This window comes from Syngnathoides biaculeatus, chromosome 20 (assembly GCF_019802595.1).
Source record: "Syngnathoides biaculeatus isolate LvHL_M chromosome 20, ASM1980259v1, whole genome shotgun sequence".
NCBI classification, from domain to species: domain Eukaryota; kingdom Metazoa; phylum Chordata; class Actinopteri; order Syngnathiformes; family Syngnathidae; genus Syngnathoides; species Syngnathoides biaculeatus.
The window spans coordinates 5,955,457-5,982,954 of record NC_084659.1 but is presented as its reverse complement, the minus strand read 5'-3'; the positions used below and the strand labels follow the sequence as shown (position 1 = coordinate 5,982,954).

General features: G+C 51.1%; 1 protein-coding gene across 2 annotated transcripts; it reads left to right on the top strand.

The window, feature by feature from the left end:
* The first annotated feature begins 9 nt into the window (after positions 1-9).
* On the top strand, positions 10-27,040 carry LOC133493985 (plexin-B2-like). Of its 2 annotated transcripts, XM_061807997.1 has the most exons (41): positions 11-272; positions 12,734-13,251; positions 13,361-13,687; positions 14,267-14,405; positions 14,524-14,669; positions 14,782-14,961; positions 15,153-15,287; positions 15,555-15,655; positions 15,737-15,863; positions 15,944-16,106; positions 16,668-16,779; positions 16,875-16,986; positions 17,071-17,172; positions 17,589-17,684; positions 17,940-18,027; positions 18,154-18,317; positions 18,404-18,552; positions 18,993-19,122; positions 19,234-19,370; positions 19,506-19,688; positions 19,773-19,884; positions 19,963-20,169; positions 20,339-20,422; positions 21,195-21,308; positions 21,371-21,507; positions 21,632-21,732; positions 21,839-22,065; positions 22,236-22,417; positions 22,498-22,564; positions 23,264-23,410; positions 23,607-23,684; positions 23,771-23,849; positions 23,914-24,014; positions 24,075-24,156; positions 24,235-24,389; positions 24,536-24,696; positions 24,778-24,925; positions 24,998-25,062; positions 25,879-25,954; positions 26,039-26,113; positions 26,196-27,040. In XM_061807997.1, exons 2-41 carry the CDS (start codon positions 12,742-12,744, stop codon positions 26,298-26,300), a joined length of 5,604 nt encoding a protein of 1,867 aa, XP_061663981.1. In that variant the 5' UTR covers positions 11-272; positions 12,734-12,741; the 3' UTR covers positions 26,301-27,040. The 2 variants fall into 2 exon arrangements, 1 of the variants encoding a protein (XP_061663981.1); XR_009793231.1 differs by lacking the exons at positions 26,039-26,113; positions 26,196-27,040 and having other exon boundaries at positions 10-272; positions 24,574-24,696.
* The last annotated feature ends 458 nt before the right edge of the window (positions 27,041-27,498 follow it).

Here is a 27,498-nt window from a genome sequence, read left to right as displayed (position 1 = left end):
TCCACACTTCTGCTTTCATATCCGCAGGAAGCTTCTGGCCGATCAGGCCTCGGTTGAGCGCTCACGCCGGCCGGTCGTTGGACGATTAGCTCGAGAAAAAGACAAGGATTCACTTTTTTTTTTTTTTTTAAACTTTTTTTCGTTTGGTTGGTTGGTTGTTTTTTTTTTTTTTTTTTTTTTTTAAACTGCAAATGTTGTTGAAGTTGTTTCGGCAAAGCAGCATGTAACCACTTTCGAAGTTTTGGAGCAATCGAACCAACGGGACGACGAGGGTAAGTCAACATTTTGAAAGCTCTGTTGACTTTTCTTTCTCTTCTTCCCCCATTTTCTTTCTTTCTTTCTTTCTTTCTTTCTTTTTTTTTTTTTTGACACCACAATGAGCGTCACACCTGACTCCTCTTGCGAAATGATTGAATTTAGAGTGTGCACGGACCCAGTCAATCGACGCTCGATTCCGGGGAGCAAAGTTTGGGCGTTCCGCAAACTCGGGAGAGATTTGGGATTATCGGCGGCCGTTTAAGCCCTCGAACCGCCCCGATAAAGCCGGCGCGGCGAGCTTTCGGGTGCGCTTTTTGAGGCCGGTCGCGGCGACTCGAACCCGGAGGAGGGGCTCGATTGTCGCCGCGGACAATTGGACTTTTGTGGCGGTGACCTCGGATGTGGTCTCGTGGAACTCTTCCGCGAGTGCCGACGGCTCCGCTTCGGCCGTTGTGGTGATTTTGCACCCACGCCACCCTGGATGTGCAGGCGCCATGATTGCTCTTTTACGAGGCCGACCTCGACGCGAGCTTGTTTTCAGAGAGGTTCTGGCACGGGGAAAAGGACGAGTGGAATGTGTCTGGGACCAATCAGTAGGCAGAACATCTGGAGCCTCTCAGCGGCTCACCGTGGGCTGATCCTGTCGAGCGAGTCCGCGAAGAGCCGAAAGCAGCCATAACCGACACCTCCCCTCCCTCCTTTCCTCCCTCGGATTGCGCCACTTGACAAGGGCAAAAAAAATAATAAAAAAAAAATGACAGTCAAAGAGCTCTCATAAATTGCAAAGGGTATTTATTTATTTATTTATTTGGGGGGGGCAAGGATAAAAACTATGCAACGACTGGAATTGAGGTCAGATGAGTGAACGCAACTGCACCCAACGCAATTTGGACCCTGCTCAGTCTTGTATGAAGGAAATGAAAGTGATAACTTTGGGAGAAGTAAAAGCCACGTGCGTATCGTAGTTCAGGTTTCCCCTCCGAAAAATGTACCATCGTCTCATAACCCCCAGCCATTTTGAATTCATATTATATTTCCATTGCAAAGCGAAGACCGTTTACAATTTTTGTAATTTCGCAAGAAACATGAAGGCAATGCACTTTTGCGGTCCGCGTGAAGAGCTGGAACGGGTCGGGTCTGGCCCCTGGACCTCGAGTTTGAGACCAGAGTCTTCAAATTGCTGACGTCTGTTGCATCCAAGTCTCAAAAGTATCTGTCAGATGTGAAATGTACTATTCTGTTTTATCCAGCGCTACTTGGCAATTATGTGCAGTATTCCGCTTGTGCCACAGGGAGACGCTAGGACGCACGCCTCTTTCACGTTTTGCGGTTTTTGTTCTTCGCTGGAGCCAAAGCGATTTGAGCGCAGCTCCCGATGAATTTGTCGCTCTCAAAGTGACAGTACAGTAAAAGTATTATCATACCAAGACCGAGCGTGATGTCAGTTCACGAGGCAGAAAATCCCCTGAAATATTCATTTTCATCGTTCGAGTACTTTCTCCACCACCAGAGGGCACTTCAACTTCTTAAATTGAAGTGTAATTCTTCTTCGCGGTCAGCAGAGGGCGTCGCGACTTCCCCAAAGCGCAGAAAGTCGCGAAAAACGCTTCTTTCGGGAACCCGAGGCCCGCCGAGCAAAAAATGGGTTACTGAACCGCAAACATGGTGCGCTTGTCAAGGAAGATGCGGATCGCGTCGCGATGACGTAAAACTACAAAGAGAGAGAAACGCTTCTGCGAAAAATAAGGACGGCGCAAGAATATTTTCACGCAACGTGAAGATGAATTCCCATGACTGGTTCCCCTTTTCTCCCTTGGCGTGAATCTGAAATTATAATTATCGTGAACTATTATAATAAAACGCCCAAACAGTGTTTTTTTTTTTTTTTTTTGTTTCCTTGGTATGAGTACAACTTGGAGTCTTTTTCTGAGAAGCAACGGCGGCGGAAGAAGAGAATAAAGTTGTATTTTTGAAAGGAATGAAATATTAGTCTTCTGCCTTTATTTGGAAAAATAAACAATTCTCGGAAGCAACTTTAAACTGTGACTACTTGACTTTGAAGTGCTTTTTACGTAAGCGTTTCAACTTGGCGTTTGTTCCCCCTCAGCCGCTTTGCGATGGGAAAGACGATGTCGCGAGCGCCGGCCGGCCGGCCTCGGGCGAGCGTGGGAGGGAACACTCGCAGGTTTTGTCCCGTGGCGACGACGACGACGCAACACAGGAAGTGAGGGTCCCGGAGGTCGCGAAGGTCGCCGGACGCTCACGCACTTTGCTTCTCACGGGCTTGGCCGCACGTTGCAAGTTGGACACATCCAGTTACTAGTGCGGTCTTCATCCCGGCCAGTCATAACATTTCGGCACGCTAGCGGGATGATTACTATGCACACGTACGGTGATAGTTTTTTGCGCTGCAGTATTACACTTATGCAAACTAGTAGGATAACTACGTTACAGTGAGGCAAAGCTGTGCACTAGTCGACATCTATGAACTGGTTCTACTAGTGGTGACGTGCTGGATGTTTACAAGTACTTTTTTTTTTTTTTTTTTTGGTCTTCTAAAGCTGTCAACTAGTACAATGTTCTGGCCCACTAGTAACATGGAGTTCCTCTACTAATGCGCCCTACTTGTTTTACTCGTGTGCAGAAATGTCAGTTACTAGTTGCATGTCATCACATACTAGTCAATATAGTAGCACTAGTCGCAATCTAGTGTACAGAAAGCTGTTAGAGCATTTATTCCACATTGTTTAATGTCCACGCACTGCTGCGGGACATTTCTGATCTTGTGCAGGACAATTCCGTGTTACTAGTGAGACAATGTGCACTAGTTGTCCGCTACAAGTACATCCAGAAATGTTAACGAGTACAATCTTAGGTGTAACGCTGTCTGTGCTTTTGTCAGCTCGCTCCTTTTTTTCACCGCCACCTTGTTAGTGCAAGTTGTGTGCACCAGCTGTCGCGTATTAGCAAGTTAGCCATAGCTACTAGCGTGAAAAGGCAAACGCACATCCTCATGGAGTTTTGTGTTTGCACATCGGTCGGGTGTGCGTCGCCGCTATTTGGTTTTCCGGCAAACGTTTGACGGTCGTGTTTGCCTGTGAGAACGGAAGCAGTCGCCTTGTGACCTTTGACCCCGTGATAGTGTAGCGTGTGCTCAAGGCACGTTAGCTAGTTAGTCAAACATTTTGTTCCGTCGGGGTGCCGCGTTGTCATTTGTTGTAATTTTGGTGAAGATTTTAGCAAGGATCGTGAACAGAGGCACGGTTTGCTTCTGTGGGCCGCATGAACTGATGCGGCGGGCCGCCCTTTGGCCCCCGGGTCTGGAGTTTGACAGCAGCGGTCGCAGGTGTCGGCCGTCGTGCGACGGCACTGGCATCGCCGCACCTGCAACAACTTTGCCAAGTGTGTACGATGTGTCGTGTGTGTCACCATTTGTGCGTCGAGTTATGACCCAACACTTGGCGTGCTTGACTCGAACACCCGCATGCACCGGGGGGGGGGGGGGTCAAAAGTCACCGGCAGGAGCAGGAACGGAAACCCCAAAACGTTCGACTTCCCTCTGCTCGTCTTTGCCGTTCCTCCTTGGCTTGGCTTTCGTGGCTTCGCTCCGGTTTTGCTCGGGTTTCCTCGTGGCCGCTTTCGGTCTAGTTTGAGTTGGAGCGGCTCCAAAATATGAGCCAAAAAAAGGCCCCAACAATGGAGGGGTGGGGGGTGGGGGGTGGGGGGGGCAGGAGAATGTGAGACTCCTTTTGATATGGAAATGTGATCGTGGAAGAGACTTGACGGGGGCTGCATCTCATTAGCTTCATGTGTGCCACGCAAGCTGCTGCCAATATTTTCCTTTGTTTCTTTCTGACACTTTTCAAGGTCCCGAATCCGACGGGATGACCTCCAAACAAGCCCCCCCCCCCCCCCCCGCCCCCGCCTTGTGTGGGTGTGACATTGCTTGTCTACATGTGCAACGTGCGCATGCACAAATCTCTCCATTTGAGTGGTCTGGTTGTAATTCCAGAATCTCAGCCCCCCCCGCTGTTTATCTGATGGTGGCTCGCCCACGCCTGCCACCGCATCGTGTTGACTCTAATTACAAACGTGTTTCCTGTCAGCGGAGGGAGAGATTGCAATTTTTGCAGCGTTCCCCGCTCGGTCGTCCCCGCGGCTGTCAGAAAAGATCCAAAAAACGGCGAGAGGGAGCCGCGCTCGCAAAAAAAAAAAAAAAAAACCGCCGCGGTGCTCATTAAGCCCGCCATTTCTGTCAGGTGTTGAGACTTTTGCAAACGTCTGGCTCGTGGCGGGATTATTTCAGGCCGGCGCTGGCGTCGTCATCCACGTGGGAACGAGAAAAATAAGAGCAACGGCAAACCTGCCACGGGAAGCGCGACGCGACGCACGCCGCCGCCTGTCACGGCGAAGCGACGCCGTCGTTGTCCTGATGTCAACGTTACTAAATCTGATGAAATGGCGCCTTCGGTGAATATTTCACTGTCTTGTTTGTGGATGAAGTGCTGCATCCACCTGTGAAAACCTTTCTGGTCCTGACGGCTGCCTACTTTTGTTTGTACGCAGCAGTTTTCTCTTGTGCTCTACTCGAAGTCGTCGTGAAAGTTTTTCTAGTACAATTTGTCGCAAGTATCAAACTAAACATAAAACAAATGTTTGGCCGAACATTGTCTTTGAAAAATGCTAATTTAATGCTAATAGCCTGGCTAACAAAACCTAGCATTTCTGTCCTGGTGCCATAAACCTATAAACTATTATCCATCCATTCTCTACTGGTTTTCCGGGTCGGGTCGCAGGGGAAGTAGCTTCAGCAGGGGTTACCCAGACTTCCCCTTCCCCAGCCACTTCTTCCGGGGGGATCCCAAGGCGTTCCCAAGCTAGCCAGGGTGTCCCGGGGTCATCCTCGGGGTCTGTTTCCGGTGGGACGCGCCCGGAACGCCTCAGCAGGGAGGCATCGGGATCAGACGCCCCAGCCGCCTCATCCGGCTCCTCTCGATGCGGAGGAGCGGCGGCTCGACACTGAGCCCCTCCCTGACGACCGAGCTTCTCACCCGTTCTCTCGGGGAGAGCCCGGTCACCATGCGGAGGAAACTCATTTCGGCCGCCTGTATCCGGGATCGTGGTGCCATAAACCTATCAACAAATATTTGAACACAAACGATGCATCGAATGTCAGAAATTGGCGCATCAACTTTTATTGTATGTGCAAACGTTTGATACTGCCCCCACCTGGTGGCCAAGACGGCGGCAGGAATTAAATGAATTCTTTATCTTTGTTCTTGCTGCAATTTTTTTTTTTTCCTGCTCGATTAATTTCTTTCCCAACGTTTTCAACGGCAGCTTTTTGGACTTTCCGGACTCTTTCCGCATTTGAAACGACGCGACCGAAGATGAACTTGGAATTCGGTGAACGCGGCGGGACGCTTCCATGCGGACGAAATTTGTCCTTCTTTCACCTCTTGAACGCGATTTATGTGACTGGACTCCTGATTTCTTACCGGCAACATTTTTCACTCTCTGCATGTGCTGGAAGTGAAAGTTCTGAATGAACGAATGGCTGCTCTGTGAAAATGTGGGTTGGACCGCAAGAACCACACTCGAATGTGGTCAGTCCGCATTTAGGAAGGGAAAAGAAAAAGAAACTGCAGAACTGAAAGCAAGTAAATTGCGTCGCGAGCGGGCGGCGACATTTCCCCAATCGGGCTTCTTCCCGTTCTCTGTCCGCCAATCAGCCGCCAGTTTTGTGCTCGGCTCCGCCCCTTCGCTCGACGAGCGTCGCAATCTTCTGGGATTATTTTGCAAACTTTCACACAAAACGTCAAACTGACAAAACTCGGAACAACAAGCCGAGCCAGTTTCTGTATAAGATCGGCGTCGTCATAGCGACCATATTGTTAATAATTCCTTTGCTGCATGGGAAATCCCCCCCCCCTCCCCCCCTTTGGAATTCAACGATGACGACATTTAAATTGAGAACACATTTGGAGTTTGGACGCGACCTCGTCGTCCTCCTCAATCTTTGCAGCAATTTTAATTTTTCTTGCGGTCTGGATCAAAATCCCAAGTTGTTGTGTTTGTGTCATTGCCCCCCCCCCCCCCCAATAGCATCCAGGGCCCCCTTGGTCATGTGACCCATTCACTGTTTTTCTGTCGCAAGGCACAAGATTGCGCAAAAAAAAAAAAGTTTCCATAAGGCTTGGGTGATTTTTTTTTTTTTTTTTTTTTTTTTTTTGGGGGGGGGGGCGACTATCAGTGAAGCCCCCCCCCCCACCACCCCTGGAGGTATTTGTGTGTCCCAATGATCCTCCGAGCTCAGTTGTCGGAGGCAAAAAGGTCATCGGTGAGGGACGAATCACGGCTCCATAAACCCTTACAAAGAGTATTTTTAAAATTTAAAAAAAATGGACCTGGCCCAGACGGGGGTCACCGGGCCCCCCCCCCCTCCTTCTGGAGTTTATTTTGTTGCATGCAGGATTTTGATCATCGTAGCAACGTTCGCTCGACTCATTAAATATTGGTTATTTTTTGTAAACTTGTTAGACTTTCTTAGCTGGTTAATCAGCATAACTTGAACATATAAAAATTGCAGTCAGTCTCATAAAATTCCTTTTATTGTCCTTGTAAAGATTTTGACTTCAGTCAACTTTGTCAGGACGTCATCATAATTTAATTCCTCTTCAACTTCTCTTTGAAGTGCGTTGCCTTGGCACCTTTTGGTGGTACACAAAAGAATCCCAATGCAATGTTCAAACTATCGATTATTATTATTATTATAATATACTATACTGTATTTAATTGACGATGTTACAATGTTTAACCTTTTTGTTTCGATCCAGTGCAGTTTTGTTGTATTGAACGTGACTTTTGTTTGTACATTTGCATTCTGGAACATTTTGTCTTCAAACATTTAAGCGCAAATTTTTTTTTTTTTTTTTTTGGTGGTTGTGAGAGAAATTTACAAGAACTCGCTCGTGCGTCCGTAAATGGTCGTCTTTTCTTCCCCATCAAATTGTTTTTTTCTTCTTCTGCCCGTCCCGTCTCGCTCGGATCACTTTTCACTTTCCCGCACGGAAGCTTCCCATGAATGCCGTTGGCTGTTTGTTTTGGCGAGCTCGGCGCTGCGTGTGTGCGGTCGGGTCGGGTCAGGTCGGGTCCAAAGAGTGAAGGCCGGTTCTACGGAGGCAAATCTGTGCCATATGAATTTCATTCCACAAGTCGGAAGCAGTCATGGCACTGTATTGTCATTTGTCTAATAGAAGTTTATTATTATTATTTTTGATGGTACCTTTTTAAAATGTACACAGTGTGCTTAAAAAATACAAAATATTTGGACTAAAATGCAGAAATGTCGATTTCATTGGTTTTATTTCTCAAATTTGTAATATTTTGGTTAAAAATTCAGTTTTGCAGGTTCAAAGTGAAACTCAGGCATCCAAATTAAAAATTAGATGTGAACTCCGCTCGCTGCTGTTTTTGTGCCCCCCCCCAACCCCCCCCCCATTTTTTTTTTCTTTTTTTATGTTGCAAACTTGGAGCATCTTGATGTCTTGCAGCTTGCTATGTTGGAATCAGTTGAGGAATTTCATTTGGACAAAACTAGTGCTTTGCCACCATCTCAGTGAGTTGTGGGACCGCATTCAGACAAAACTAGTGACTTGGCACCGCGTTTTGGCGCCCGTCGCCAATTAAGATGTTTTAATTGGCTGATGTCGATCATTTTATGGATTTTTTTTTTTTTTTTGCAGTCGAGCAAGTTTTGATTTTTGAATGGGAACAAAACTCAAGTTTAAAAATTCCAACTTGGATTGCCAAAGACTGACTTCTCTCACTTTCAGTAAAATAACCTTTTTTTTTTTTTTTTTGCCTAAGCTCACGCCCCCAATGTGCCACTCAGCAGCTCACAAATTGAAACTGCACCCTCAGCAAAAGCGTTTTTGTTTTATTTCCTTTTTTTTTTTTTAACGCTTGCCCCCGCCTCACTGCTGCGATCTGCGTGTGTCCCGCCGCCGCCTGCCAGCTCGCGTTAAAGCGTGTCCGCACCGCCCGATGCGCATTTGTGCGCTTGTCATTTCCAAAACGTTCCCACAAGATGCCCCCCCCCTTCCCCCTCTCTGTGGCCGCCATGGCGCTTGTCAGACACGCTCAACACAAACGTTGAGATATGAACCCCCCCCACCCCACCCCCATAGGGGGATCCCGCTTTACAGTTGGACTTCCCATTGGGTAAAAAAAAAAATACTCGCTCAATTCTATTATCACTGTATAAAGTGTTTATTTTAAGGGTGTGTATACATCTACGTACTGCACATAAATGTGGGTTCGGGTTATTTGAGTCCACTTTAGCCAATTCTCATTTTATCCATCCATTTTCCAAGCCGCTCATCCTCATGAGGGTTGCAGGAATGCTGGAGTCTAACCCAGGTAACTTCAGGAGAAAGGAGGACTGCGCCCTCAACTGGTCGCCGGTCACCAGTCGTCGTCAGCCGTCGTTCGGCCGTGATAAATCGACTTTTTATTTTTTAAACTGCACTTCATGTACTGCAAAAAAAAAAAAAGCACAGTTGAAGATTTATCGCAAGTTCAAAGTACAGTTTAAGACCCACCTGCGATAGTTTTACCCATCCTACATGCTTAGGAAAAATAAAAAATAAACTGCAAACATATTTGAAAACATTTCAATCGGAAAAAAAACTCAGCTGATGAAACCGTATAATCACGAAAAGGCTGCACATAGTGCAAAACGCCATGGATGGGATAACAGGAATTCAATCGAAACCGGTAAGAATCTGCTTTACATGGACTTGCGTCACTTAGAATCAAATTCAACCGTCTAAAATGTTGAGTCAAACCTAACTGTAGAAAAAACCTGCAAAATCCAGCTGCAATTGGTTGAGCTCCAAAGCTAATTGTGTTTATAAAACTCTCCTTTTGTCTTCAGTCCCTTCACGACTTTCATCTGGCTCTATGAATTATGGTTTTCTATAATTAATGGCCTTGTTTTGATCTTCACGTCTGCAGTTATGCAAAAATAAAAAAAGGGGGCGGGGCGCCCCGCTGAGCTTTTGACAACATGGCGCTGAAGCCAAAACAATCAAGTTAGCATTTAGCGCTAAGGAAAATGTGCTAAAGCTAAAAGCAGCTGCTGTTGGGTTCCTGCCAGGAAGCGGCTAAAAAAAAAAAACCGACGTACTGGATCAATAATTGCTGTTTGGTGGTCGCAAGAACGTTGCCATCTTGTCACAGCTTTTCTCCAAAATGGCCGAACTTCACGATTGGTCCTTTCAGTTGATTGGAAATGATTTGGAAAGGCTCGAATCAGAGGATTGATCAAAGTCGACTCACTGACGGCGCCATATTTTGCAGCACAGTTCAAGCGCTCCCCAATTTATATTATTTAGTATTTTATGATGATTGGGATGAAATTTTTGTTCTTCCACAGTTGTTGCCTGCGCATTACTGGACAAAACATTTTGGCGACAAAAATGTCACTTCACTGCCCGCCGCCGCCCTCGTTCCTGATCACGCTGATATCAAATATTTGAACACGAGCAGCCATCAAAATGTTTAAATCGAGTGGCGGGAACCACCATATTAATCTCCCGTCAGCTGATTTTGGGGGGTTTTCGAACCCTCACAGACGGATGAAGTCGCCTCGCCGGCCGGACGTGGCGGTTAGTCGGCTTCAAGCGTTAAACGGTGAAAATCGTCAACTAGTTGATGAATGAATGGTTTCAACTCCTTGTCTATAAAAAGTCGTCATAAAAAAAAAAAAATGTCAGTCAAATACGCGCCGGGATGAATTCTCACGGTTCCGTTCCAGCTGGCTAATTAGCAGTTTGATGCTAATGGCCAGACGCTTGACCTCACGTGCAGATAAATGGCAGCGTTGGCTCGGCGGGGTTTACGGATGAAAGCTTGTTTATTGATGGTGATATTGATTGATTGGATCAAAGACTATCTCGCAGCTGCGGTCGGATAATCAAAAGCGGTTTTGAAAAAGCTTCCCCGGCAGGATCGTTTTCGTCTCTTCAGCCATTGGCTGCCCTTCGCCAGGAATTTGTTCCTCTCGCCATCTTGTTTTTTTTTTTGTTTTTTTTTTTTTTGGGTCCGTCTGAACATTTTCTCCCACGTCGAACATCTTCAGTGAAACGAGTCGGGGAGGAATTTAATCTCGTTCGTTTCCGGTTGATGCGGCGTCGTGCCGTTGAAAGAGCGACGAAAATGAAAGCCGAACGCGCGTTAAGTTGACTTCCTGTGGCAAAAAAGCAAGCGAGTGAAATGGAGCAAGGTTGAAATTTTGTGCACGTGCGATTTGTAACCTTTCGCCAATTGGCAGCAGGACGCCGTCGTGTGGGCTTCAAAGCGCGACTTGCGGGTGCCCGCCGGCGCCCTGGCGCGCCTCACTGTGTTAATTATGTAAATTGGTCATTAGGAAGCCGCGCGTCGCCCACAGTGAAGCGCCTCAACACACACGGAGGCAGGGCGAGCTGCGAAATGAGGTCAACACCAAAGGAAAAGTTTCCGAGAGAATTTTGCCAGTGAGGCGTTCGAGTGTCCCACGTTGGAGTTTTGCCAACTCGGCAGAAAAAAGTCTGACTTAGAAGTCGCAAGATTTAAGAAACAAAGGGAAGGAGGAGACGGCTCGGATGTTTGAGTCAAAAACTCGAATTATTTCTGTGCAAAATGTTTATTTCCTTTCCTGCGATTGGCCCGGCTTGGTGTTCGTGAGGATGAGCGGCTTAGCAGATGGGTGGGTTTTATTTCCTGCCCCATCCTTGTTGTTTCCATTTCTGATAGCGCCACCTGTTGCCCTTGAAAGGCTTGACGTGTTTTTTTTTTTTTTTTTTTAAACATTCCGGAGTGAAGTCTCGGAAATTGTGCGACGAGTTCCTCGGTCAGGCTGGTGAAAGTCCCGCAGACCCCAGTTGCCCCCCGCCCCTTTCCCTACGGGGGCCACGACCTTTTCGAGGAGGCTCCCTCACGAAGTTGTTGACGACCATCTCCACAGGAAGTCGGCTTCCTCTCGATTCCTCCGCAGACGCATTCCTCGCGACCGTTTTTGTTTGTGCTTCATTTTGAGGAGTGACGTCGCCGGCAGTGGAAAAATCCCACCGGCCGGTTTTGGGTTTTCAGGTTTTGAAGTTTCAACGTGGTCCGGGGCTCGCGTTGGACTTTCGTGCTTTTGCTAAAGGTTTTTAGGCCAAGCTTGAAATTGGACTTGGTTGTCAGGTCACGGTTTCTGTACAAACACTAAATTGCCAAAAGCGTTCATGCAGCCATGTTGGGACAGGAAGGGGCCGTATCCAGACATTTTGCATATTAATATTGGGGGAGGGGGGGGGGTGAAATGTGAAGATGCGGAGAGGAAAGGCCAGTAAATGAAACTCAAAATCTTCGGTCTTCCTCATTTCTGTTTCACCTCAAGCACACGCTCAAAGAGTTTGTGATGTGTAAGACCCCCCCCCCCCCCGCCCCCGCCCACATGAAAAGACGCAATTAGGCCTTTGCCGGCACGTCCACGTTTTTGTCCTCATGTAACGAATCAGCAAAACGATGAAGAAAAATCGAGATGAAGCGGCACAATCGCGACGTCGGTTCTCCGCTGAGTAACGTTTTTTTGTTTTCCTCTGGAGGGTAAAAATGTTTTACGAGCATTTTTTTTTTTTTGGGAGTGGGGGGGGTGCGGTGCCACGAGATTTTTTTTTTTGTAGTGTAAAATCTAGAAAATATCAAATAGTGTAAAACAAATTGGGGAAGCACGACTCGGAGAGGAGGTTTTGGTTCTATGTCAAGCAGTGAGCGGGGGGGGGGGGGGGTCGCCTCTTTGGGCCCCGGCCAAGTTGTCACGCCGTGGTACCGACGACGACGACGTCCCCGCGCCGCCGTGAAGTCCTCATTTCACACTTGGTGCCAGTTCGGATTGCACTCGGGTAGTTTTGCCCAAAATGCCAAATAAATGCCAGAAATGTCACAGACTGCACGTGCAAGTCTCAATTTGACATAAGTTCCGAGTTATTGTTGGGGGGCGAAATCATCCAAAAATCCAACCTGAGCTCTCCTGAGATTGTGTACCTAATGAAGTGGTACGTTTGGCATGATGATTATGATGTTTAATATCATTCCAGTGAAGATAACACAGCAGCTGTTTAGTTTTTAAATATCTTTCCGCACGTGTGTCGGGTGCCGAACACTAATCGGTTTCTCGTTACTGCTCGCCCGCTCGTCAACTTCCGTTGCGTCTCGGTGTGGCGGACGAGACCACTATCCCAAATTCATTTTTAATGAACGCATCTAAGTCTTTGCGTGAAAAGGGGAATATTCCAGTCGTAATGGATGTGGCCTTAAGAAAGAACCTTGAGGAACACCGCACCTCCAATGAAGAAGCTAAATGGAACTTGTGGCGCAGGTGAACTCGGTTTGTCTTTGGCTCGTGTCCGTGTGAAGTTTGAATGTCAATTCCCCCCCCCCTTTTCAGCACTTGTAATGGGGAGACGTCGGCTGTGGCTTTTCCTGGTCGCCGTGGGAAACGCGTTCCTTTGCGCTTCCCGCGCAAAGAACCCCGAGTTCCCCTCAAACACGCTCATCAATAACGTGGTCCAAGACCCCCGCACGGGACGGCTGTACGTGGGCGCGGTCAACAACCTCTACCAGCTGTCCTCCGACCTGGTCGCGGAAGCCCACGTGGAGACGGGCCCCCGGCGGGACAACCGGCAGTGCACGCCGCCCATCACGGATACCTGCGAGGATGCGACTGAAACGGACAACCACAACAAGCTCCTCCTGGTGCACGGCGCCGAGGACAGGCTGGTGGTGTGCGGGAGCATCTTCAGGGGCATCTGCTCCCTCAGGAACCTCAGCAACGTGAAGGACGTGGTCTACTTCAGCGACAACAAGGGCGAGAAGTCCTACGTGGTGAGCACCGAGGAGAGCGTCTCGGTGGTGGGCGTCATGTCCTATTTCACCAAGGACAGAGACAACTTCACGGTCTTCCTGGTGAGCGGCAAATTCATGATCATAGGCAGCCTCACAATTCTTCTCAAGGTGAAGAGTTGTTGCCAGGCATTCCTTCGGGCCTGCAAATAACGAGCCGCCTCCATGCTAGGTCGCCAAAGGCTACGGCAGCCACGACAGCACCAAGCTCATCTCCACGCGCATCCTGCGGGACTACGGCGAGTGGAACATCTTCGAGAACATCATCGACGCCTCGGCCGTGCAGGCCAACCCCTTTGTGCTGCGCTACCTGCACGACTTCCGCTTCGCCTTCAAGGACGGCCGCTTCGTCTACTTCCTGTTCTCCCGCACCCTCGGCTTGCAGGACACCAAAAATTTCACCTTCATCTCGCGGCTGTGCGAGAGCGACGAGAGCTACTACTCGTACACCGAGCTGCAGCTCAATTGCAGCGCCGCAAACAAGTTCAACAAAGTTCAGGTAAATATGCCTTTTTAAATGTTTCATTTATTTCATGAATAAACTTGTGGTGTCCCTCAAGGTTCCATTCTAAACCCACTGCCATTTTGACTGGAATATCACAGTTCACAGCAAGGAGGGGAAGCAAAAAAGAAAAAAGCAGAGCCTCCTTTATTTTATTTTTTTTATTTGGCATGATCAAGTCTTGTCATACTAATGTATTTTTCTTAAAATTAATTCATCAAAATATATATATTTTTAAATTTTATATCTGTTTCTCGTTGGAAAATTGCTGAAATAATTCAAATTAGGACGGAGCCCACCAAAAATTGTAACTGCTTATTTATGCCTCAAGATGGCAACAAAGCACGGTTTTTTTTTGTTTTTTTTTGTTTTTTTTTTTTTTTTGGGGGGGGGGCCATAGTTATTTTTTTAACTAATACATTTAACTCCCCCTTTTTTTTTTTTTTTTTTTTTCTATCCCACATAGGGCTGGTCCGGTCGCTCCATTCTCTAAATCAAACGTGGCCTTTGAAACCTCATATTTAATATTGAATAATTTTTTTTTTTTTTTTTTAACCTCCCTTGTTCATTTTGCAGGCCGCCTACGTCGCGACGCCAGGCGAGGTTTTGGCTCAGAATCTGACCAGATTGGACCAATATGGACCCGTCCTGGCCTCTGACAAGGTTCTGTTTGTGACCTTCACCTCCGATGAGGACCCGACCACCTCAGCCATGTGTAGGTCTTCTCTGGTCAAGACCAAGTCGGGTATCTTAAACCTCGGCCAAGCGAGTCCAGGTCCTCAAATTGTTGCGCTACGTGGCGTTACCCCCCCCCCCCCCCCCCCCCCCCCCAGGTATGTACCCTCTGCGCGACATAAACATGAGGATGCTGCAGATCATCAGCGCCTGCTACAGCGACTACGGCATCGTCGACAACAAGCCGGCCGTCTACTCGCCGTACTCCACCAAGCCGGAGGCGCTTTGCGGCAAACCAAATCCGGTGAGCCTCCACGGGAAGGCCCCGCCCACTTTTTGTTCGCCCGTTTTGTACGGAAAGTTGGCACTTTTGCGCTCTGACGCCGTGTCGCGCCTCATCTTTGTGCCGACCTCAGCGCTACATGGCGGACCATTTCGACTGCGGCGCCGAGTTCCTGCCGTCGCCGGTGGCCGGCAACGCCGAGGTGGCCCTGGTGGCCGAGCCCTCCCTGGTCCGCAAGGGGGTCGTGACCGCCGTGGCCGTCGCCGTGGAGATGGGGCACGCCGTGGCCTTCCTGGGCACCGCCAGCGGAGAGGTACGGCACGCGGTCGGGCGCTTACGCCGACCCATGACTTGACGAGAGGGAGCCCTCGTGTTGTCCACGTGCCACACTTTGAGAAGCACCGGCGTGGTGGTGGAATTGTCGCATCTCGATGAATATCCATCATTCATAGTTTTGAAAGCGATAAAAGTCAAAAATGGACGTGGGCTCGTTTGTTTTTGCAGGTGCTCAAGTTGCATCTGTCAGCCCACCCGGAGGTTTACGGCTGGGCGTCGGGCGACGTGACCGGCGACAAAGTCAACAAGGATTTGCTGCTGGACGCTCAGCAGCAGCACTTGTACATCACCAGCGAGAAGAAGGTTCGCTCGCTCGCTCGCTCGCTCGTCATCGAGGCTTTTTTTTTGGGAGCAGAACGCCGACATTTGTCCGTGTTAGCAGGCGCATTGATTTGTTGGGGAGCCGTCGTGAAGGACCAGTGAGGCAAACTTTTTAAAAGAACCACAAAATGGTTCCTTTTGAAGATTTGACAAAAAGTAGATTTGGAGAAATGTATTCCAACTCATTTAAGGCATGAAATTTGCTCGTTGGAGCGAATCCAAAAGATGATCCCGGGAATCTCGGTGCAGATCACCAAAGTCCCGGTGCAGTCGTGCCACCTGAAGACGGACTGCCAGTCCTGCGTGGCCCTCAAGGATCCGTACTGCGGTTGGTGCGTGCTGGAGGGAAGGTAACGAGCGCCGCCACCTTTTTCGGCATTTCGCTTGCGGCCTGAACGCGGAACTTGCCCCGCTTTGGTGTTTGCTGGCAGGTGCACCAGGAAGCAGGACTGCAGCAGGTGGACGGAGGACAACACGTGGCTGTGGTCCCCCGACCGGCAGTGCGTCGAGATCCGGGCCTTCCGGCCGCCCAATCTCAGCTGCCACAAGACGCAGCAGGTAAGGTGGGTGAGGGACCCTCCGACACCATCTCTTCCCCCCCCCCCCCCCCCCCCACACACTCACTTTGCTTCTTCCAGGTGGACATCATCATTTCGGCGCTGCCCAGGCTCAAACAGTCGGACCGGCTGCACTGCGAGTTCGACGGCTCGCGCAGCGGCGCCGTCGCGACGGGCAGCCCGGCCGTCGTCACCTGCTCCCTGCCGGACCCCGCCGAGATCCCGGCCGCTCCCGAGCCCCAAGGTGAGAATCGCCGGCGTTCCGCTCAAGTCGGCGGAAGCCGGACCAAACCGTTCAGTACAATTGTCTGATTATAAAATAAAAATAATAATAATAAAGGTAATTCAATTCAATGGATATGGAGCAGCTCCTTCCGGAGTGCAGGCCTCGGCCACCCGGGGGCAGCACAGTACAAAATTGCAGCTATACGCGGGACTGGCCTCCAGTGTGAAGAGTGAAAATCTAGGCAGATATGATTGATGCCCATTAAAATTGATTTTTAACCCAAAATATTCTTGAATGAGCAGGAATCAACCTCCAATAAAGTGATTTAAAAGGGAAAAAAATGTCCATGGAAAAATGCATCGATGTTGGCAAATTGCAATTGGGGTGACTGCAGGCCCCCACTGCCCCCCCCCCCCCAACCTGCTGTCATATGTTTTTATATGTCATTATTTTTCTTTCTTTATTGTTGCTTTGAATACGTTGGTAGGACTGAGCCCAGGAAGCTGCAAAAACTTCGGCGTCTCGAGGGAACCGTCCAGAACTTGGACTGATGACATAATTGTGTGTGTGTGTGTCCAGACTTTGTGTCGGTGCCGGTGAAAGTTGTGTTGAACCAAAAAATCGTGGTGACGTCGGGCGAATATCACTTCTACAACTGCGCCGCGACGGTCAGGAAGAATCCCAACACGCCGTAAGACGCAGCCCCACACCCAAAAACCTTTGCGAGACTGCTCCGGTCACAGTCGCGCGTTTGCGCTTCAACGTCTGCTGGCTTTTGTGTGCCAGGTGCATTTCCTGCGTGACCAGCGGGTGGGGCTGCCAGTGGGACGCCCGCCAGCACCGATGCAGCGACGCGGACGGCGCCGCGGACGGGGGGCACGTCATCAAACCGCAACAGGTTGGCGCCGCCGTCGCTGTCACGTCCGGCGGCGGGCGCTGACGGAACCTTGTGCTCGTGTTCCCCCCCCCCCCCCCCCCAAAGCCGGAGCGCTGCCCTCAGTTCGGGTCGCCGCAGCCGCCGCTGATCCCCGCCGGCTTCGAGGTTCCCGTCGCCTTCCAGGGCAAAAATCTCGACATCTACTCGGTGAGGGCGAGATTGATTTTTCAAAATAAGACATTTGCTTTTATTCTGGAAAACAAACATTTTTGGGCATTTTTCTTCCCACGTTACGGACGCAGCAGAATCATCGTTCATTTATATTTGTGCATTTTCTGCACTGTCCTTTTGAAATAAAGATTAAAATAAATAAATGATAAATTCATCAACAATCACAGTTTCATTCTATACTCGATTAAAATTGGAGTTTAATTTTTGTGCCGCATGACATTTAAAAAAAAAAAAAAAAGTTAATAAGGACGTTTCATAGCTTACTGCACTCAACTACATTTCAACAAAACAGAAAAAGTTATTTCGCTAATTTCATAAAGCTGAAAAAGATTATACACCCCCCCCCCCAAAAAAAAAAAAAAAAGTAAATTTGTGCCCCGCGTTGCATTCAGGGTCGACGCTTTTTGCTGGGCACGGAGCTGATGAAGCAGACGGAGGAGGAGGCGACGCAGGAGGGCGGGTCCAACTTCAGGTTCCGAGGCTACAAGGTCACTAACGAACTTTTTTCTCACTTTGGTTTTGAATTTGCGCCCCAATCATTTTGCGCTTGACGTCATCGTCATCTTTTTTTAAAACATGAAAAGTAACTAGCAGCACCACAGCGCCCCCTGCTGGATCGAATTCCTTCCCGGCTTGACGTGCAAGATGGATGTCTGACCTTTTGCTGGGAAGATGGCGGGTCTGGGCCCAAATCTCAGTGATGCATTGTTATGATTTATTTTTTATTTATTTTTTTTCTCCAGTTTTCATACGACAAGCGGCAGGAAGTGAACGTTTCCTTCCACGTCACCGAACGCGACACCGAGCGCAGGATTGACAGCACGCTCACGGGTCGGTCGATTTGCTTAATTGAAGTGAATCCATATTTCAATGGTGGTCGTTTTATTTTCGATACGTGGCTTTTTTTTTTTTTTTTTTTAATATTGTAACGTATTTTTTAACGTGTTTGCGTGGCAGTGGTCGTGTACAACTGCTCGGTGGGCAGAGACGACTGCAGCCTTTGCAAACACGCCGACGCCAAGTACGAGTGCGTGTGGTGCGCCGCCGCGCAGGCGTGCGTCTACCGGCGACTGTGCGCGACCCCGCCGCCCGCCTCGTGCCCCCCGCCGAAAATCACCGACGTAAGCCGCCCGTCCTCGCCTCCCGGTCGGCCCCTCCGGGCGTTCGGGCCCCGCGGCTAACCGCTGTGGACGCTTGCGGCGTTCAGATCGTCCCTCGCTTCGGGCCGCTCAACGGCAACATCTCGGTGACCATCAAAGGTTCCGACATGGGCGTCAAGAAGGACGACATCAAGAGGATCAGCGTGGCCGGCGTCAAGTGTCGACACCTGCCGCACAAATACTCCGTCTCCACCAGGTGAGGCGGATAGAAAAAGTCCGCACACCCCTGTCGGATGCCAGCTTTGGGGGGGATAGAACAAAAAAATGAGGCCAAGGTGAAGAATTCGTCACCATAAATTGCACCGTTAAGCAATACAACTCGATTGAGGACAAAAAATATATGCAATAATGTGGTTGCACAAGTGCACACACCCTCTTATAACTGGAGATTGGCACGTTCAAACTCGGCACACAGCTCAACTGTCTCGGATGAGTCAAGTTCAGGTGTTCTATGAGGCTTTTCCTGACATTGCCATCAAACGTATCAATATGATATACATTTGCCGTTTCATCTATCATGCAGCAAGATGTCTTTTCCGGATAACTTATTCACATCAAAGCAATCTGTACATGTACGATGCGGACAATTTTGCCGGCTTTGTAACCAAACTTTTGCCGCCTTCTTTTGCCCATCAGCGTGTCGTGCCAGATCGGGCCGGCCAAGCGGCCGCCATTTGACGTCGAGGTGGGGTCTGAGAGCGGCGTGGTGGAGGTGGAAGTGGACGGCGGGGGGACGGGGAGGTCTCAGGTGGTCTTCACCTATCGCGTAAGCGGAAGGCGACGTCGCGTTGTCGTGCAAAATGCCATCCGCGTTCAGTTCAAAGTGCTCGAGCGGGCTTTTCGCAGCAAAAAAAACCAAAGTTTGATTTTCGTACAGGACCCCCAACCACGCCTCGTCCAGCCCAGCAAAGGTCCGGCCGCCGGGGGGACCGTCATCACCATCGACGGGGACCGCCTGGACACGGCCAGCAAAGATGACGTCACCGTCTCCGTGGGCGGAGTTCCGTGTCAAGTGTAAGCAAGTGGACAAAACATAAATACGTGTATGAAAACGCGGAGACGTAAAAGACGACATGCAAATGTTTTGCGCTTCAAGTTCTACTCGAGCGAAGACCCGTTTTGCTTTGTTTTTGTTTTGCGCCCGTTCAGCCTTTCGTTCGGCAAACGCATCACGTGTAAGACGGGAAAGTACAGCGGGCAGAAGGTTCCGTCGGACTTCCTGCCGGTGAAGGTCAACTACGGGTACGACACCAGCAAGGAGGTGGCGGCCGCCTTCCAGTACGCCGAGAACCCCAAGATCGCCGACTACGCCCCCAAGTCCAGCTTCGCGTGGTGCGCGTGGGCCGCCGCGTTGAAAACGCCGAGCGCGGCGAGTTGCCGGCCGCTGACGTTTCTGTCGTCGTTGCTCGTGTTCAGCGGCGGGCGGCGGATCGCGGTGACGGGAACCGGCTTCGACCTGATCCAGAACGCCAGCTTGAGGGTGACGTCCGCCGCGGACGACTTCTCGCAAGACAGCGCGCCGATGGAGGTGGGCGCCGTTCGTCCCGTCTTCCGTCCACCCCCTCGGTGACGCGACGTTGGCTCCTTCGTACTCGTTTGTTTCCAGTTTGTCCAGGAATCGGAGAGTAAGAACGACAGCGTGCTGGTGTTCCTGTCGCCGGCGGTGGTCTGGAGCGACAGCCGCACGCTGCGCACCGTCCTGCTGCTGGACAACCTGCCGGAGGAGCTCAAGGCCTTCACCTACCACCCGGACCCCACCTTCAACGAGCTCTCCAAGACCGTCATCACCGAGACCAGCGTCATCATCGTCACCGTGAGCGCCGCCCTGCTGGCCCCACTCTCGCATACTTTTTGATACCTCACACCAGACAGCCCCCACCACAAAACTACCGATCCGCTTTGGTTGTGTGCGCTGACGTACAAACGAAGACAGACTAGCCGTCGTTCACGCTTTTTTTTTTTTTTTTTTTTTTTGCCCGCAGGGTCGAGGCTTCGCCAAGGCCATGACGGCCGTGGAGGCGCAGGCGTTTGTCGGGGACGCGTCGTGTAACGTTAGCATACTTCAGGTAAGCGCGCGCCGGGACGCTCCTTGGGGAACGGCAATCGTTCCCTTTTGGAAATTTACGGTCAAACGCGAGAGAAAATGACGCAAGGGCACAGAATCTGGCACGCATGCAGTCGACCGGCTGGCAAAACCGGGATCGCCGTGACGGGAGTCAAAAACCCTTAAAGGAATATGTTGCATTCCCACAGAAAAACAAACGACGTAGCCGTAGATTATCCTAATCGCTAAAAAAAACCCGCGTTCGTACCAGGGTGGCAGCGACTACCGGAGACAAATTCCTTTTTGTGTTATTACATACTTGGCCAATGAAAGCAGATTCTGATTCTTTGAAGCCTTTCAAGTCGGTTAGCTTAGCTTGCTAGCCACTAATAGAGCATCGTAGAGCGGAGGCGAGAGCGAGTCACAAGTGAGAATCTTCGAATTGGTGGGGGGGTGGATTACGTGCGTTCAGACAATTCTCATCAAAGTATCCAGTAGGCAGGTATTTATTTCACACTCACGCGGGATGAATTTTTGCCAAAAAGCTCCCTGAATGGATTTCCAGCCACTGGATGGTTTTGATATGTGTCGTTCAAAATGAACCAATCTTTTCTTGAATTGAATCACCAAATGAGTCGAATCTAAAGTGAATCGTTAGTCCAAGTGCGGAGGACACCATCGTCCGTCCGTCCGTCCGTCCGCAGTCAACCGAGATATGCATTCAATAGCACAAGGACCAAAAAGGTCGTGTGGAATCAAAATGTCTGAGGTCGCCCCCTTGTGGAAATGTTTAGGATGACAAGTTGATCCTGGACGCGCCGTCGTCTCGGCCCCGGCCCAGACCCCAAGCCCAAGCGCAACGCCAACGGAAACGCCGAGACGTTGCCAACGACCCGCTGGAGTTGGTGGTAAGCGCCCACACCCGGCACTCCTTCGTCACGTTTTGACGCGACTCGACGCGCTCGTCCAGGTGAAGTTCGGCCACGGCGAGTGGACGGTGGGCTCCGTGTACTACGCGTGGAAGGACGACATCCCGCTGGCCGTCATCATCCCCGCCGTCATCGTGCCCATGCTGCTCTTCGTCGCCGTGTCCGTCTACTGCTACCGGTGAGCGCCGCCGCGCCATTGGCGATCCGGCCCGCAAACGGACGGGCTCAAAAAGGACGACCGCGTTACCCGGCGCGCCATCGAAGATACTCAAGACTTGTGTCGGCGGCGCGGCGCGGCGCAGGAGGAAGAGTCGGCAGGCCGAGCGCGAGTACGAGAAGGTGAAACATCAGCTGGAGAACTTGGAGGAGAGCGTCAGGGATCGATGCAAGAAGGAGTTCACGGGTCGGCTCCGCACACTTGAGTTCCTTTGAGCATCATCCGTCTTCCCGTCCTCTGCTGGGATCTGCTTTTCTCCTTCCTCGGTGAACTGAAAGTTTTGTTTTCCCAGACCTGATGATGGAGATGGAGGACCACACCAGCGAGCCCAGCGAGGCCCGCATCCCCTTCCTGGACTACAAGACTTACACGGAGCGCAACCTGTTCCTGCCCTCCGAGGACGGCGCCTCCCCGGTGGCGCCGGGCCGCGTGCACGTCCCGGAGTCCCGCAGGGCCATCGTGGCCCAGGCCCTCAACCAGTTCTCCAACCTGCTCAACAGCAAGCCCTTCCTCATCAACGTGAGGAGCGGGTTGGAAATGGAGCTCGCGGCGAAGTTTCCGCCGACCCCCGCCCCGTTTTTTTTTTTTTTTTTTAAAGTTTCATTTCGACCCCGCCGCGTTTAGGAACCCCCCCCCCCTCCCGCTACCCCTCCCCCTCACCCCCCCCCCCCTCCGCTCTGTCGCCGCAGTTCATCCACACGCTGGAGAGTCGGCCCGAGTTCAACGCGCGCGCCCGCGGCGATTTCGCCTCCCTCCTGACGGTGGCGCTGCACGGCAAGCTGGTCTACTACACCGACATCACGCGGACGCTCCTCCTGGAGCTCATCGACGAGCACGTGCACAACAAGAACCCCAAGCTGATGCTCAGGAGGTCAGCCCGGACCGCAAACGCCCATTTGTGAGCACTTTGCCCAAACGCCACCACGCGTGTGTTGCTTGTCGGTTCCGAAGGTCCGAGACGGTGGTGGAGAGGATGCTGTGCAACTGGATGTCCGTCTGCCTCTACCAGTTCCTCAGGGTGAAGCACACAAACACACGCAAACGCACGCACGCACGCCTGTCGGCACCGCGGCGCGTGCAGTCGCCATCAAAAGTGAGCACACCCCTGGCAGTGACGCCATATGCAGCATTTTGAAGACCTGACGAATATTCAAATACAAGCGAAGCTAAACGGGTCCCGTAACAAGATGGCGCTTTGGACTGATGTCCACATTTTTCAACCAGGGTCATGTGACCAAAACAAACTATTTCCATCCATTTTCTTTGCCGCTTATCCTCACGAGGGTCGCGGGGAGTGCCGGAGCCTGTCCCGGCTGTCGACGGACAGGAGGCGGGCGGGGCACACCCTGAACTGGTTGCCGGCCAATCACAGGGCACGTAGAGACAATCGCACCTTGGGGCAATTTAAGAGTGTCCAATTAATGTTGCAACGTTTTTGGGACGCGGGAGGAAAGCGGAGTGACCCGGAGGAAACCCACGCAGGGCTGGCATCGAACCCGGGTCCTCAGAACTGTGAGGCCAACGCTTTACCGAAGCATGAAATAACCGCAGATGATGTGATTTCAAACAGGTCATAGGTCACGCGACTCTGTTGTGATGTCATCACCCAACCTAAACCCTATTGAGCGTCCGTGGGGCGGTTTTCGCTCGGGTGGGGAGGGGGTGGACTCACTTTTGTCGCCAGCGGCTCTGACGTCGCTCGGCGCCGCCGTTGCAGGACAGCGCCGGCGAGCCGCTGTACAAGCTCTTCAAAGCGCTGAAGCATCAGGTGGGGAGAGGACCGGTGGACGCCAAGGTGAAGAAGGCCAAGTACACGCTCAACGACACGGGCCTGCTGGGAGACGACGTGGAGTATTCCGGACTGGTCCGTCCCCTCAACACACGCTTGTCACTCCCGCTTTACTGTCAAATTATTTGTCGCATAACGAAACACGGAAATGCTCCACCAAAGCATATCGTAGCGAAGGTTCCGTATCGTAATGCTGGCGTACGGTGAGAAATGCCACAGACGGGCTACCAGAAATGAGCATCTTTTTTTTGTGCACCTGCGCAATCTTCAGACGCTGCAGGTTTCGGTGCACGGGGAAGGCCCCGACGTGACGCCCGTCAAGGTGCTCAACTGCGACACCGTTTCGCAGGTGACGGTCTCGTCGTCCGGGCTCGCTTCGGTCTGCCGGTTCTGCTTCCTCGATTTTGACTTCTTTTGGCTCGTTCCGCTGCGCAGGTGAAAGAGAAAATCATCGATCACGTGTACAGGAACCTGCCGTACTCGCAGAGACCGAAAGTGGAAAGTGTGGCACTGGGTAAGGCCGCACACGCTCGGATTGATTGATTGTGATCGGTGATCACGCTCTTTGATTGGCGTAGAGTGGCGCCCCGGCTCCACGGGTCAGATTCTGTCCGACCTCGACCTGACTTCGCAGAAGGAGGGACGCTGGAAGAGACTCAATACTTTGGCGCATTACAACGTGAGAAACCTTTTTTTGTCATAACGCGATGACGTCACGTGACCCTCGGCGCTCCTGCAGGTCCAGGACAACGCCACCCTGGTTCTGTCCAAGGTTTTGCACGCTCAGGCCTTCCACCAGCACCAAGAGAGCTGCGACGAGCGTAAGTAGACGCGCCGGCACGCGCGACCACGTCACGGTACGTCCGGATCGCGCGTAGACGTTGCCGTGGCGCCGGCAGGGAACGCCCTGCTGGAGGAGGACGACGACACCTTCCATCTGGTGCGAGCGGCCGACGAGCTGGACGAGGTCAAGTCCAAGCGGGGCAGCGTGAAGGACAAGTCCATGACCAAAACCATCACCGAGATCTACCTGACGCGTCTGCTCTCCGTCAAGGTACGCACACGCTGTCCTTTCGCGCCGCTGTAACCGGATCAGAACGGAGGCCGGCTAGCTTCGTGCTAGCATATAATGCAAAACGCTGTAGACGGGCTAACGGGAATTAGCATGGATGTCAGGATACGACGCGCGTGTGTTGCCAGGGGACGCTGCAGCAGTTTGTGGACGACTTTTTCCGCAGCGTCCTTTGCTCCGACGTCGCCGTGCCGCCCGCCGTCAAGTACTTCTTCGACTTCCTGGACGAGCAGGCGCTGCGGCACGACAACGTGGACGAGGAGACGCTGCACATCTGGAAGACCAACAGGTGGGAGCGTCTTGGACCGACCGCGCCGCCGCCCCCTCCGCCCCCTCCCTGAGCGCGTTTTCCGTTGTTTGCGTCGGCCAGCCTGCCGCTGCGCTTTTGGGTCAACATCCTGCGCAACCCGCACTTCATCCTGGACGTGCACGTGAGCGAAGTGGTGGACGCCTCGCTGCACGTCATCGCGCAGACCTTCATGGACGCCTGCACCAAGACGGAACACAAGCTCAGCCGCGTACGCCGTCGCCACGTCGCCTCGTCGTCGTCGCCGCGTCCGGCTCTCACGTGTCCGTTTGTGTCTTCGTAGGAGTCGCCTAGCAACAAGCTGCTCTACGCTAAGGAGATCTCCACCTACAAGAAGATGGTGGATGAGTGAGTCTCTTGCTCGCTCTCGCTCTCTCGTGTTGCTCTCGCGCTCTCCCGCTCGCTCTCTCGTGCTTGCTCTCCCTCTCGCACTCTCTCGCCCACTCTTTCTCACTCGCACTCTCACTCTCTCATGCTTGTTCTCATTCGCTCTCGCTCTCGTGCTCTCTCGCTCGCACTCTCGTGCTTGCTCTCGCTCTCCTGTGCTTGTTCTCGTGGTCTCTCGCACTCTCGTTCTCACTCGTTCTCACTTGCTCTTGCTCTCTCGTATTCCCTCGCTCTCCCGCTCGCTCTCTTGTGCTTGCTCGCACTCTCTCGCCCACTCTTTCTCACTCGCACTCTCGCTCTCTCATGCTTGTTCTCATTCTCTCTCGCTCTCCCACTCTCATTCTCCTGTGCTTGCTCTCGCTCACTCTCTCGTACTTGCTCTCTCTCTCGCTCTCTTGTGCTTGCTCTCGCTCAGTCTCTCGTTCTCGCTCTCCTGTGCTTGTTCTCGTGGTCTCTCGCACTCTCGTTCTCACTTGCTCTTGCTCTCTCGTGTTCCCTCGCTCTCCCGCTCGCTCTCTTGTGCTTGCTCGCACTCTCTCGCCCACTCTTTCTCACTCGCACTCTCGCTCTCTCATGCTTGTTCTCATTCTCTCTCGCTCTCCCACTCTCATTCTCCTTTGCTTGCTCTCGCTCACTCTCTCGTCTTTGCTCTCGCTCGCTCTCTTGTGCTTGCTCTCGCTCAGTCTCTCGTTCTCGCTCTCCTGTGCTTGTTCTCGTGGTCTCTCGCACTCTCTCTCTCTCTCTCTCTCTCTCTCTCACTTTCTTTCTTTTGCACAGTTACTACAAAGGTATAAGACAGATGGTTCCCGTCAGCGACCAGGACATGAACACGTACCTCGCAGAGGTGTCGCGGGTACGTGTCGGCGTGCGTGTACCTTTTTTAAAAATTGTTTGTTTGTGCGCGTGCGTTGACGTCATTGTGTGTGCGTGCGCGCAGCAACACACAGACCAGCTGAACACGCAGTCGGCCTTGCACCAGCTGTACCAGTACGCCAGCAAGTACTACAACGTGGTAAGGACTCGAGCCGCGTTCCTCCGGCCGGCGCAGACGCGCTGGCCCACCGTTTGCCCGATGGTTCCGCGATCGTTCCCAGATCATGCGGTCTCTGGAAGAAGACCCGGCGGCGCAGAACCGGCAGCTGACGATCCGACTGCAGCAGATCGCCGCCGCCCTGGAGAACAAAGTCACGCATCTCTGACGCGCTTGTCGAGACGTTTTGGACCGACGGGAGCGCCTGGTGTGGACTTCCTGTGCGTGTGAGGCCTTCGCAGGAAGTCAGAGAAGATGTTGACAAAAGCGCCTCATCGAGTGGCAAAATCCCGTCACCTGTAAGGCAAAACCCACATTTTGAGCTTTCAGATGCTGACAAAAGACTGAATCTTCATTTTTTTTTCCACATGCACTATTTGTTCATTTTATAATAATCCTCTCTGTGGTACTTTTTGCTTTTTATTGTTAAAGAAATGTGAAGCTTCCTTTTGAAGGTTTTCTTTGCTGTTCTGATATTCAGACGCGTTTAGGAGCTCTTTCCACACATTTATTTTAGAGTTGATCTCAGTTGCAGATGTGACAAAAGTGGCGGTGGGTCAATTGTGGAAAAAAAAAAAAAAAACTTATTGGTGGCCACAAAATGTAATCTCACCCCCCCCCCCCCCCCCCCCCCCGGCTTCCCAAATCATGCTCTGCGTCTGTATTCTTGCAAACTGAATGTTTGCTTCGGCCGCCACGGAGTGCCTTTCAGGAGGAGTTGGTCTCGAATATGTTTGGGACTTGTGTACATGGATTTTTTTATTTTGAGACTGTAGAAGCATTTGAATGTTAAAAAAAAAAGAAAATGAAGGTACTGATATGTCACAATCTAGATGTAACACAAATGTATCATCTGAGCTCATTTCATTCTGTGTAACGTGCACATAAAATACAGTCAATCAAATGTCATTCCTGCACATTTTTTTTTTCTCGAGCAAATGGAGCGCACTTTCTCCAGAAATGCTGAGCTCAGCGATTTTTTTTTTTCCCTCCCCCCCCCCCTGTGCGTTTTTTTTTTTTTTTCAGGTGAAGGTGCGCTTCATTTACGTCCTCGGACGTCCAAAGCGTTTAACGCCACTAAAATTAGGATTTTGTGGCAATGAATGATTGTTTCATGGCTGTAATAGTCCTTAACACACATTTTTAGAAATGTTGGACAGAATATAGGATTTAGTATTTTGTCTTATCCTTATTTCAATGTCTCAAATTGGTATTTTGCATGTTATATGTAGTCCCCCCTCCCACAAATCAGTAGATTGTTTCGCACAATATGTGGCCACAATTTTGTATTTTGTGCGCACATAACACGTGCTCCATGGCTACAATTTCTGTTTTCCCTCCACATCATGTCCGGAGCCGCATCGTCT

Excerpts from the sequence above, each read along its gene's own strand:
- LOC133493985 (XM_061807997.1), top strand. The coding sequence starts at position 12,742 with ATGGGGAGACGTCGGCTGTGGCTTTTCCTGGTCGCCGTGGGAAACGCG. Across the intron at positions 14,406-14,523 it reads CCCGACCACCTCAGCCATGT|GTATGTACCCTCTGCGCGAC; the intron begins GTAGGTCTTCTC and ends CCCCCCCCCCAG. Across the intron at positions 22,066-22,235 it reads GCAAGCCCTTCCTCATCAAC|TTCATCCACACGCTGGAGAG; the intron begins GTGAGGAGCGGG and ends CTGTCGCCGCAG.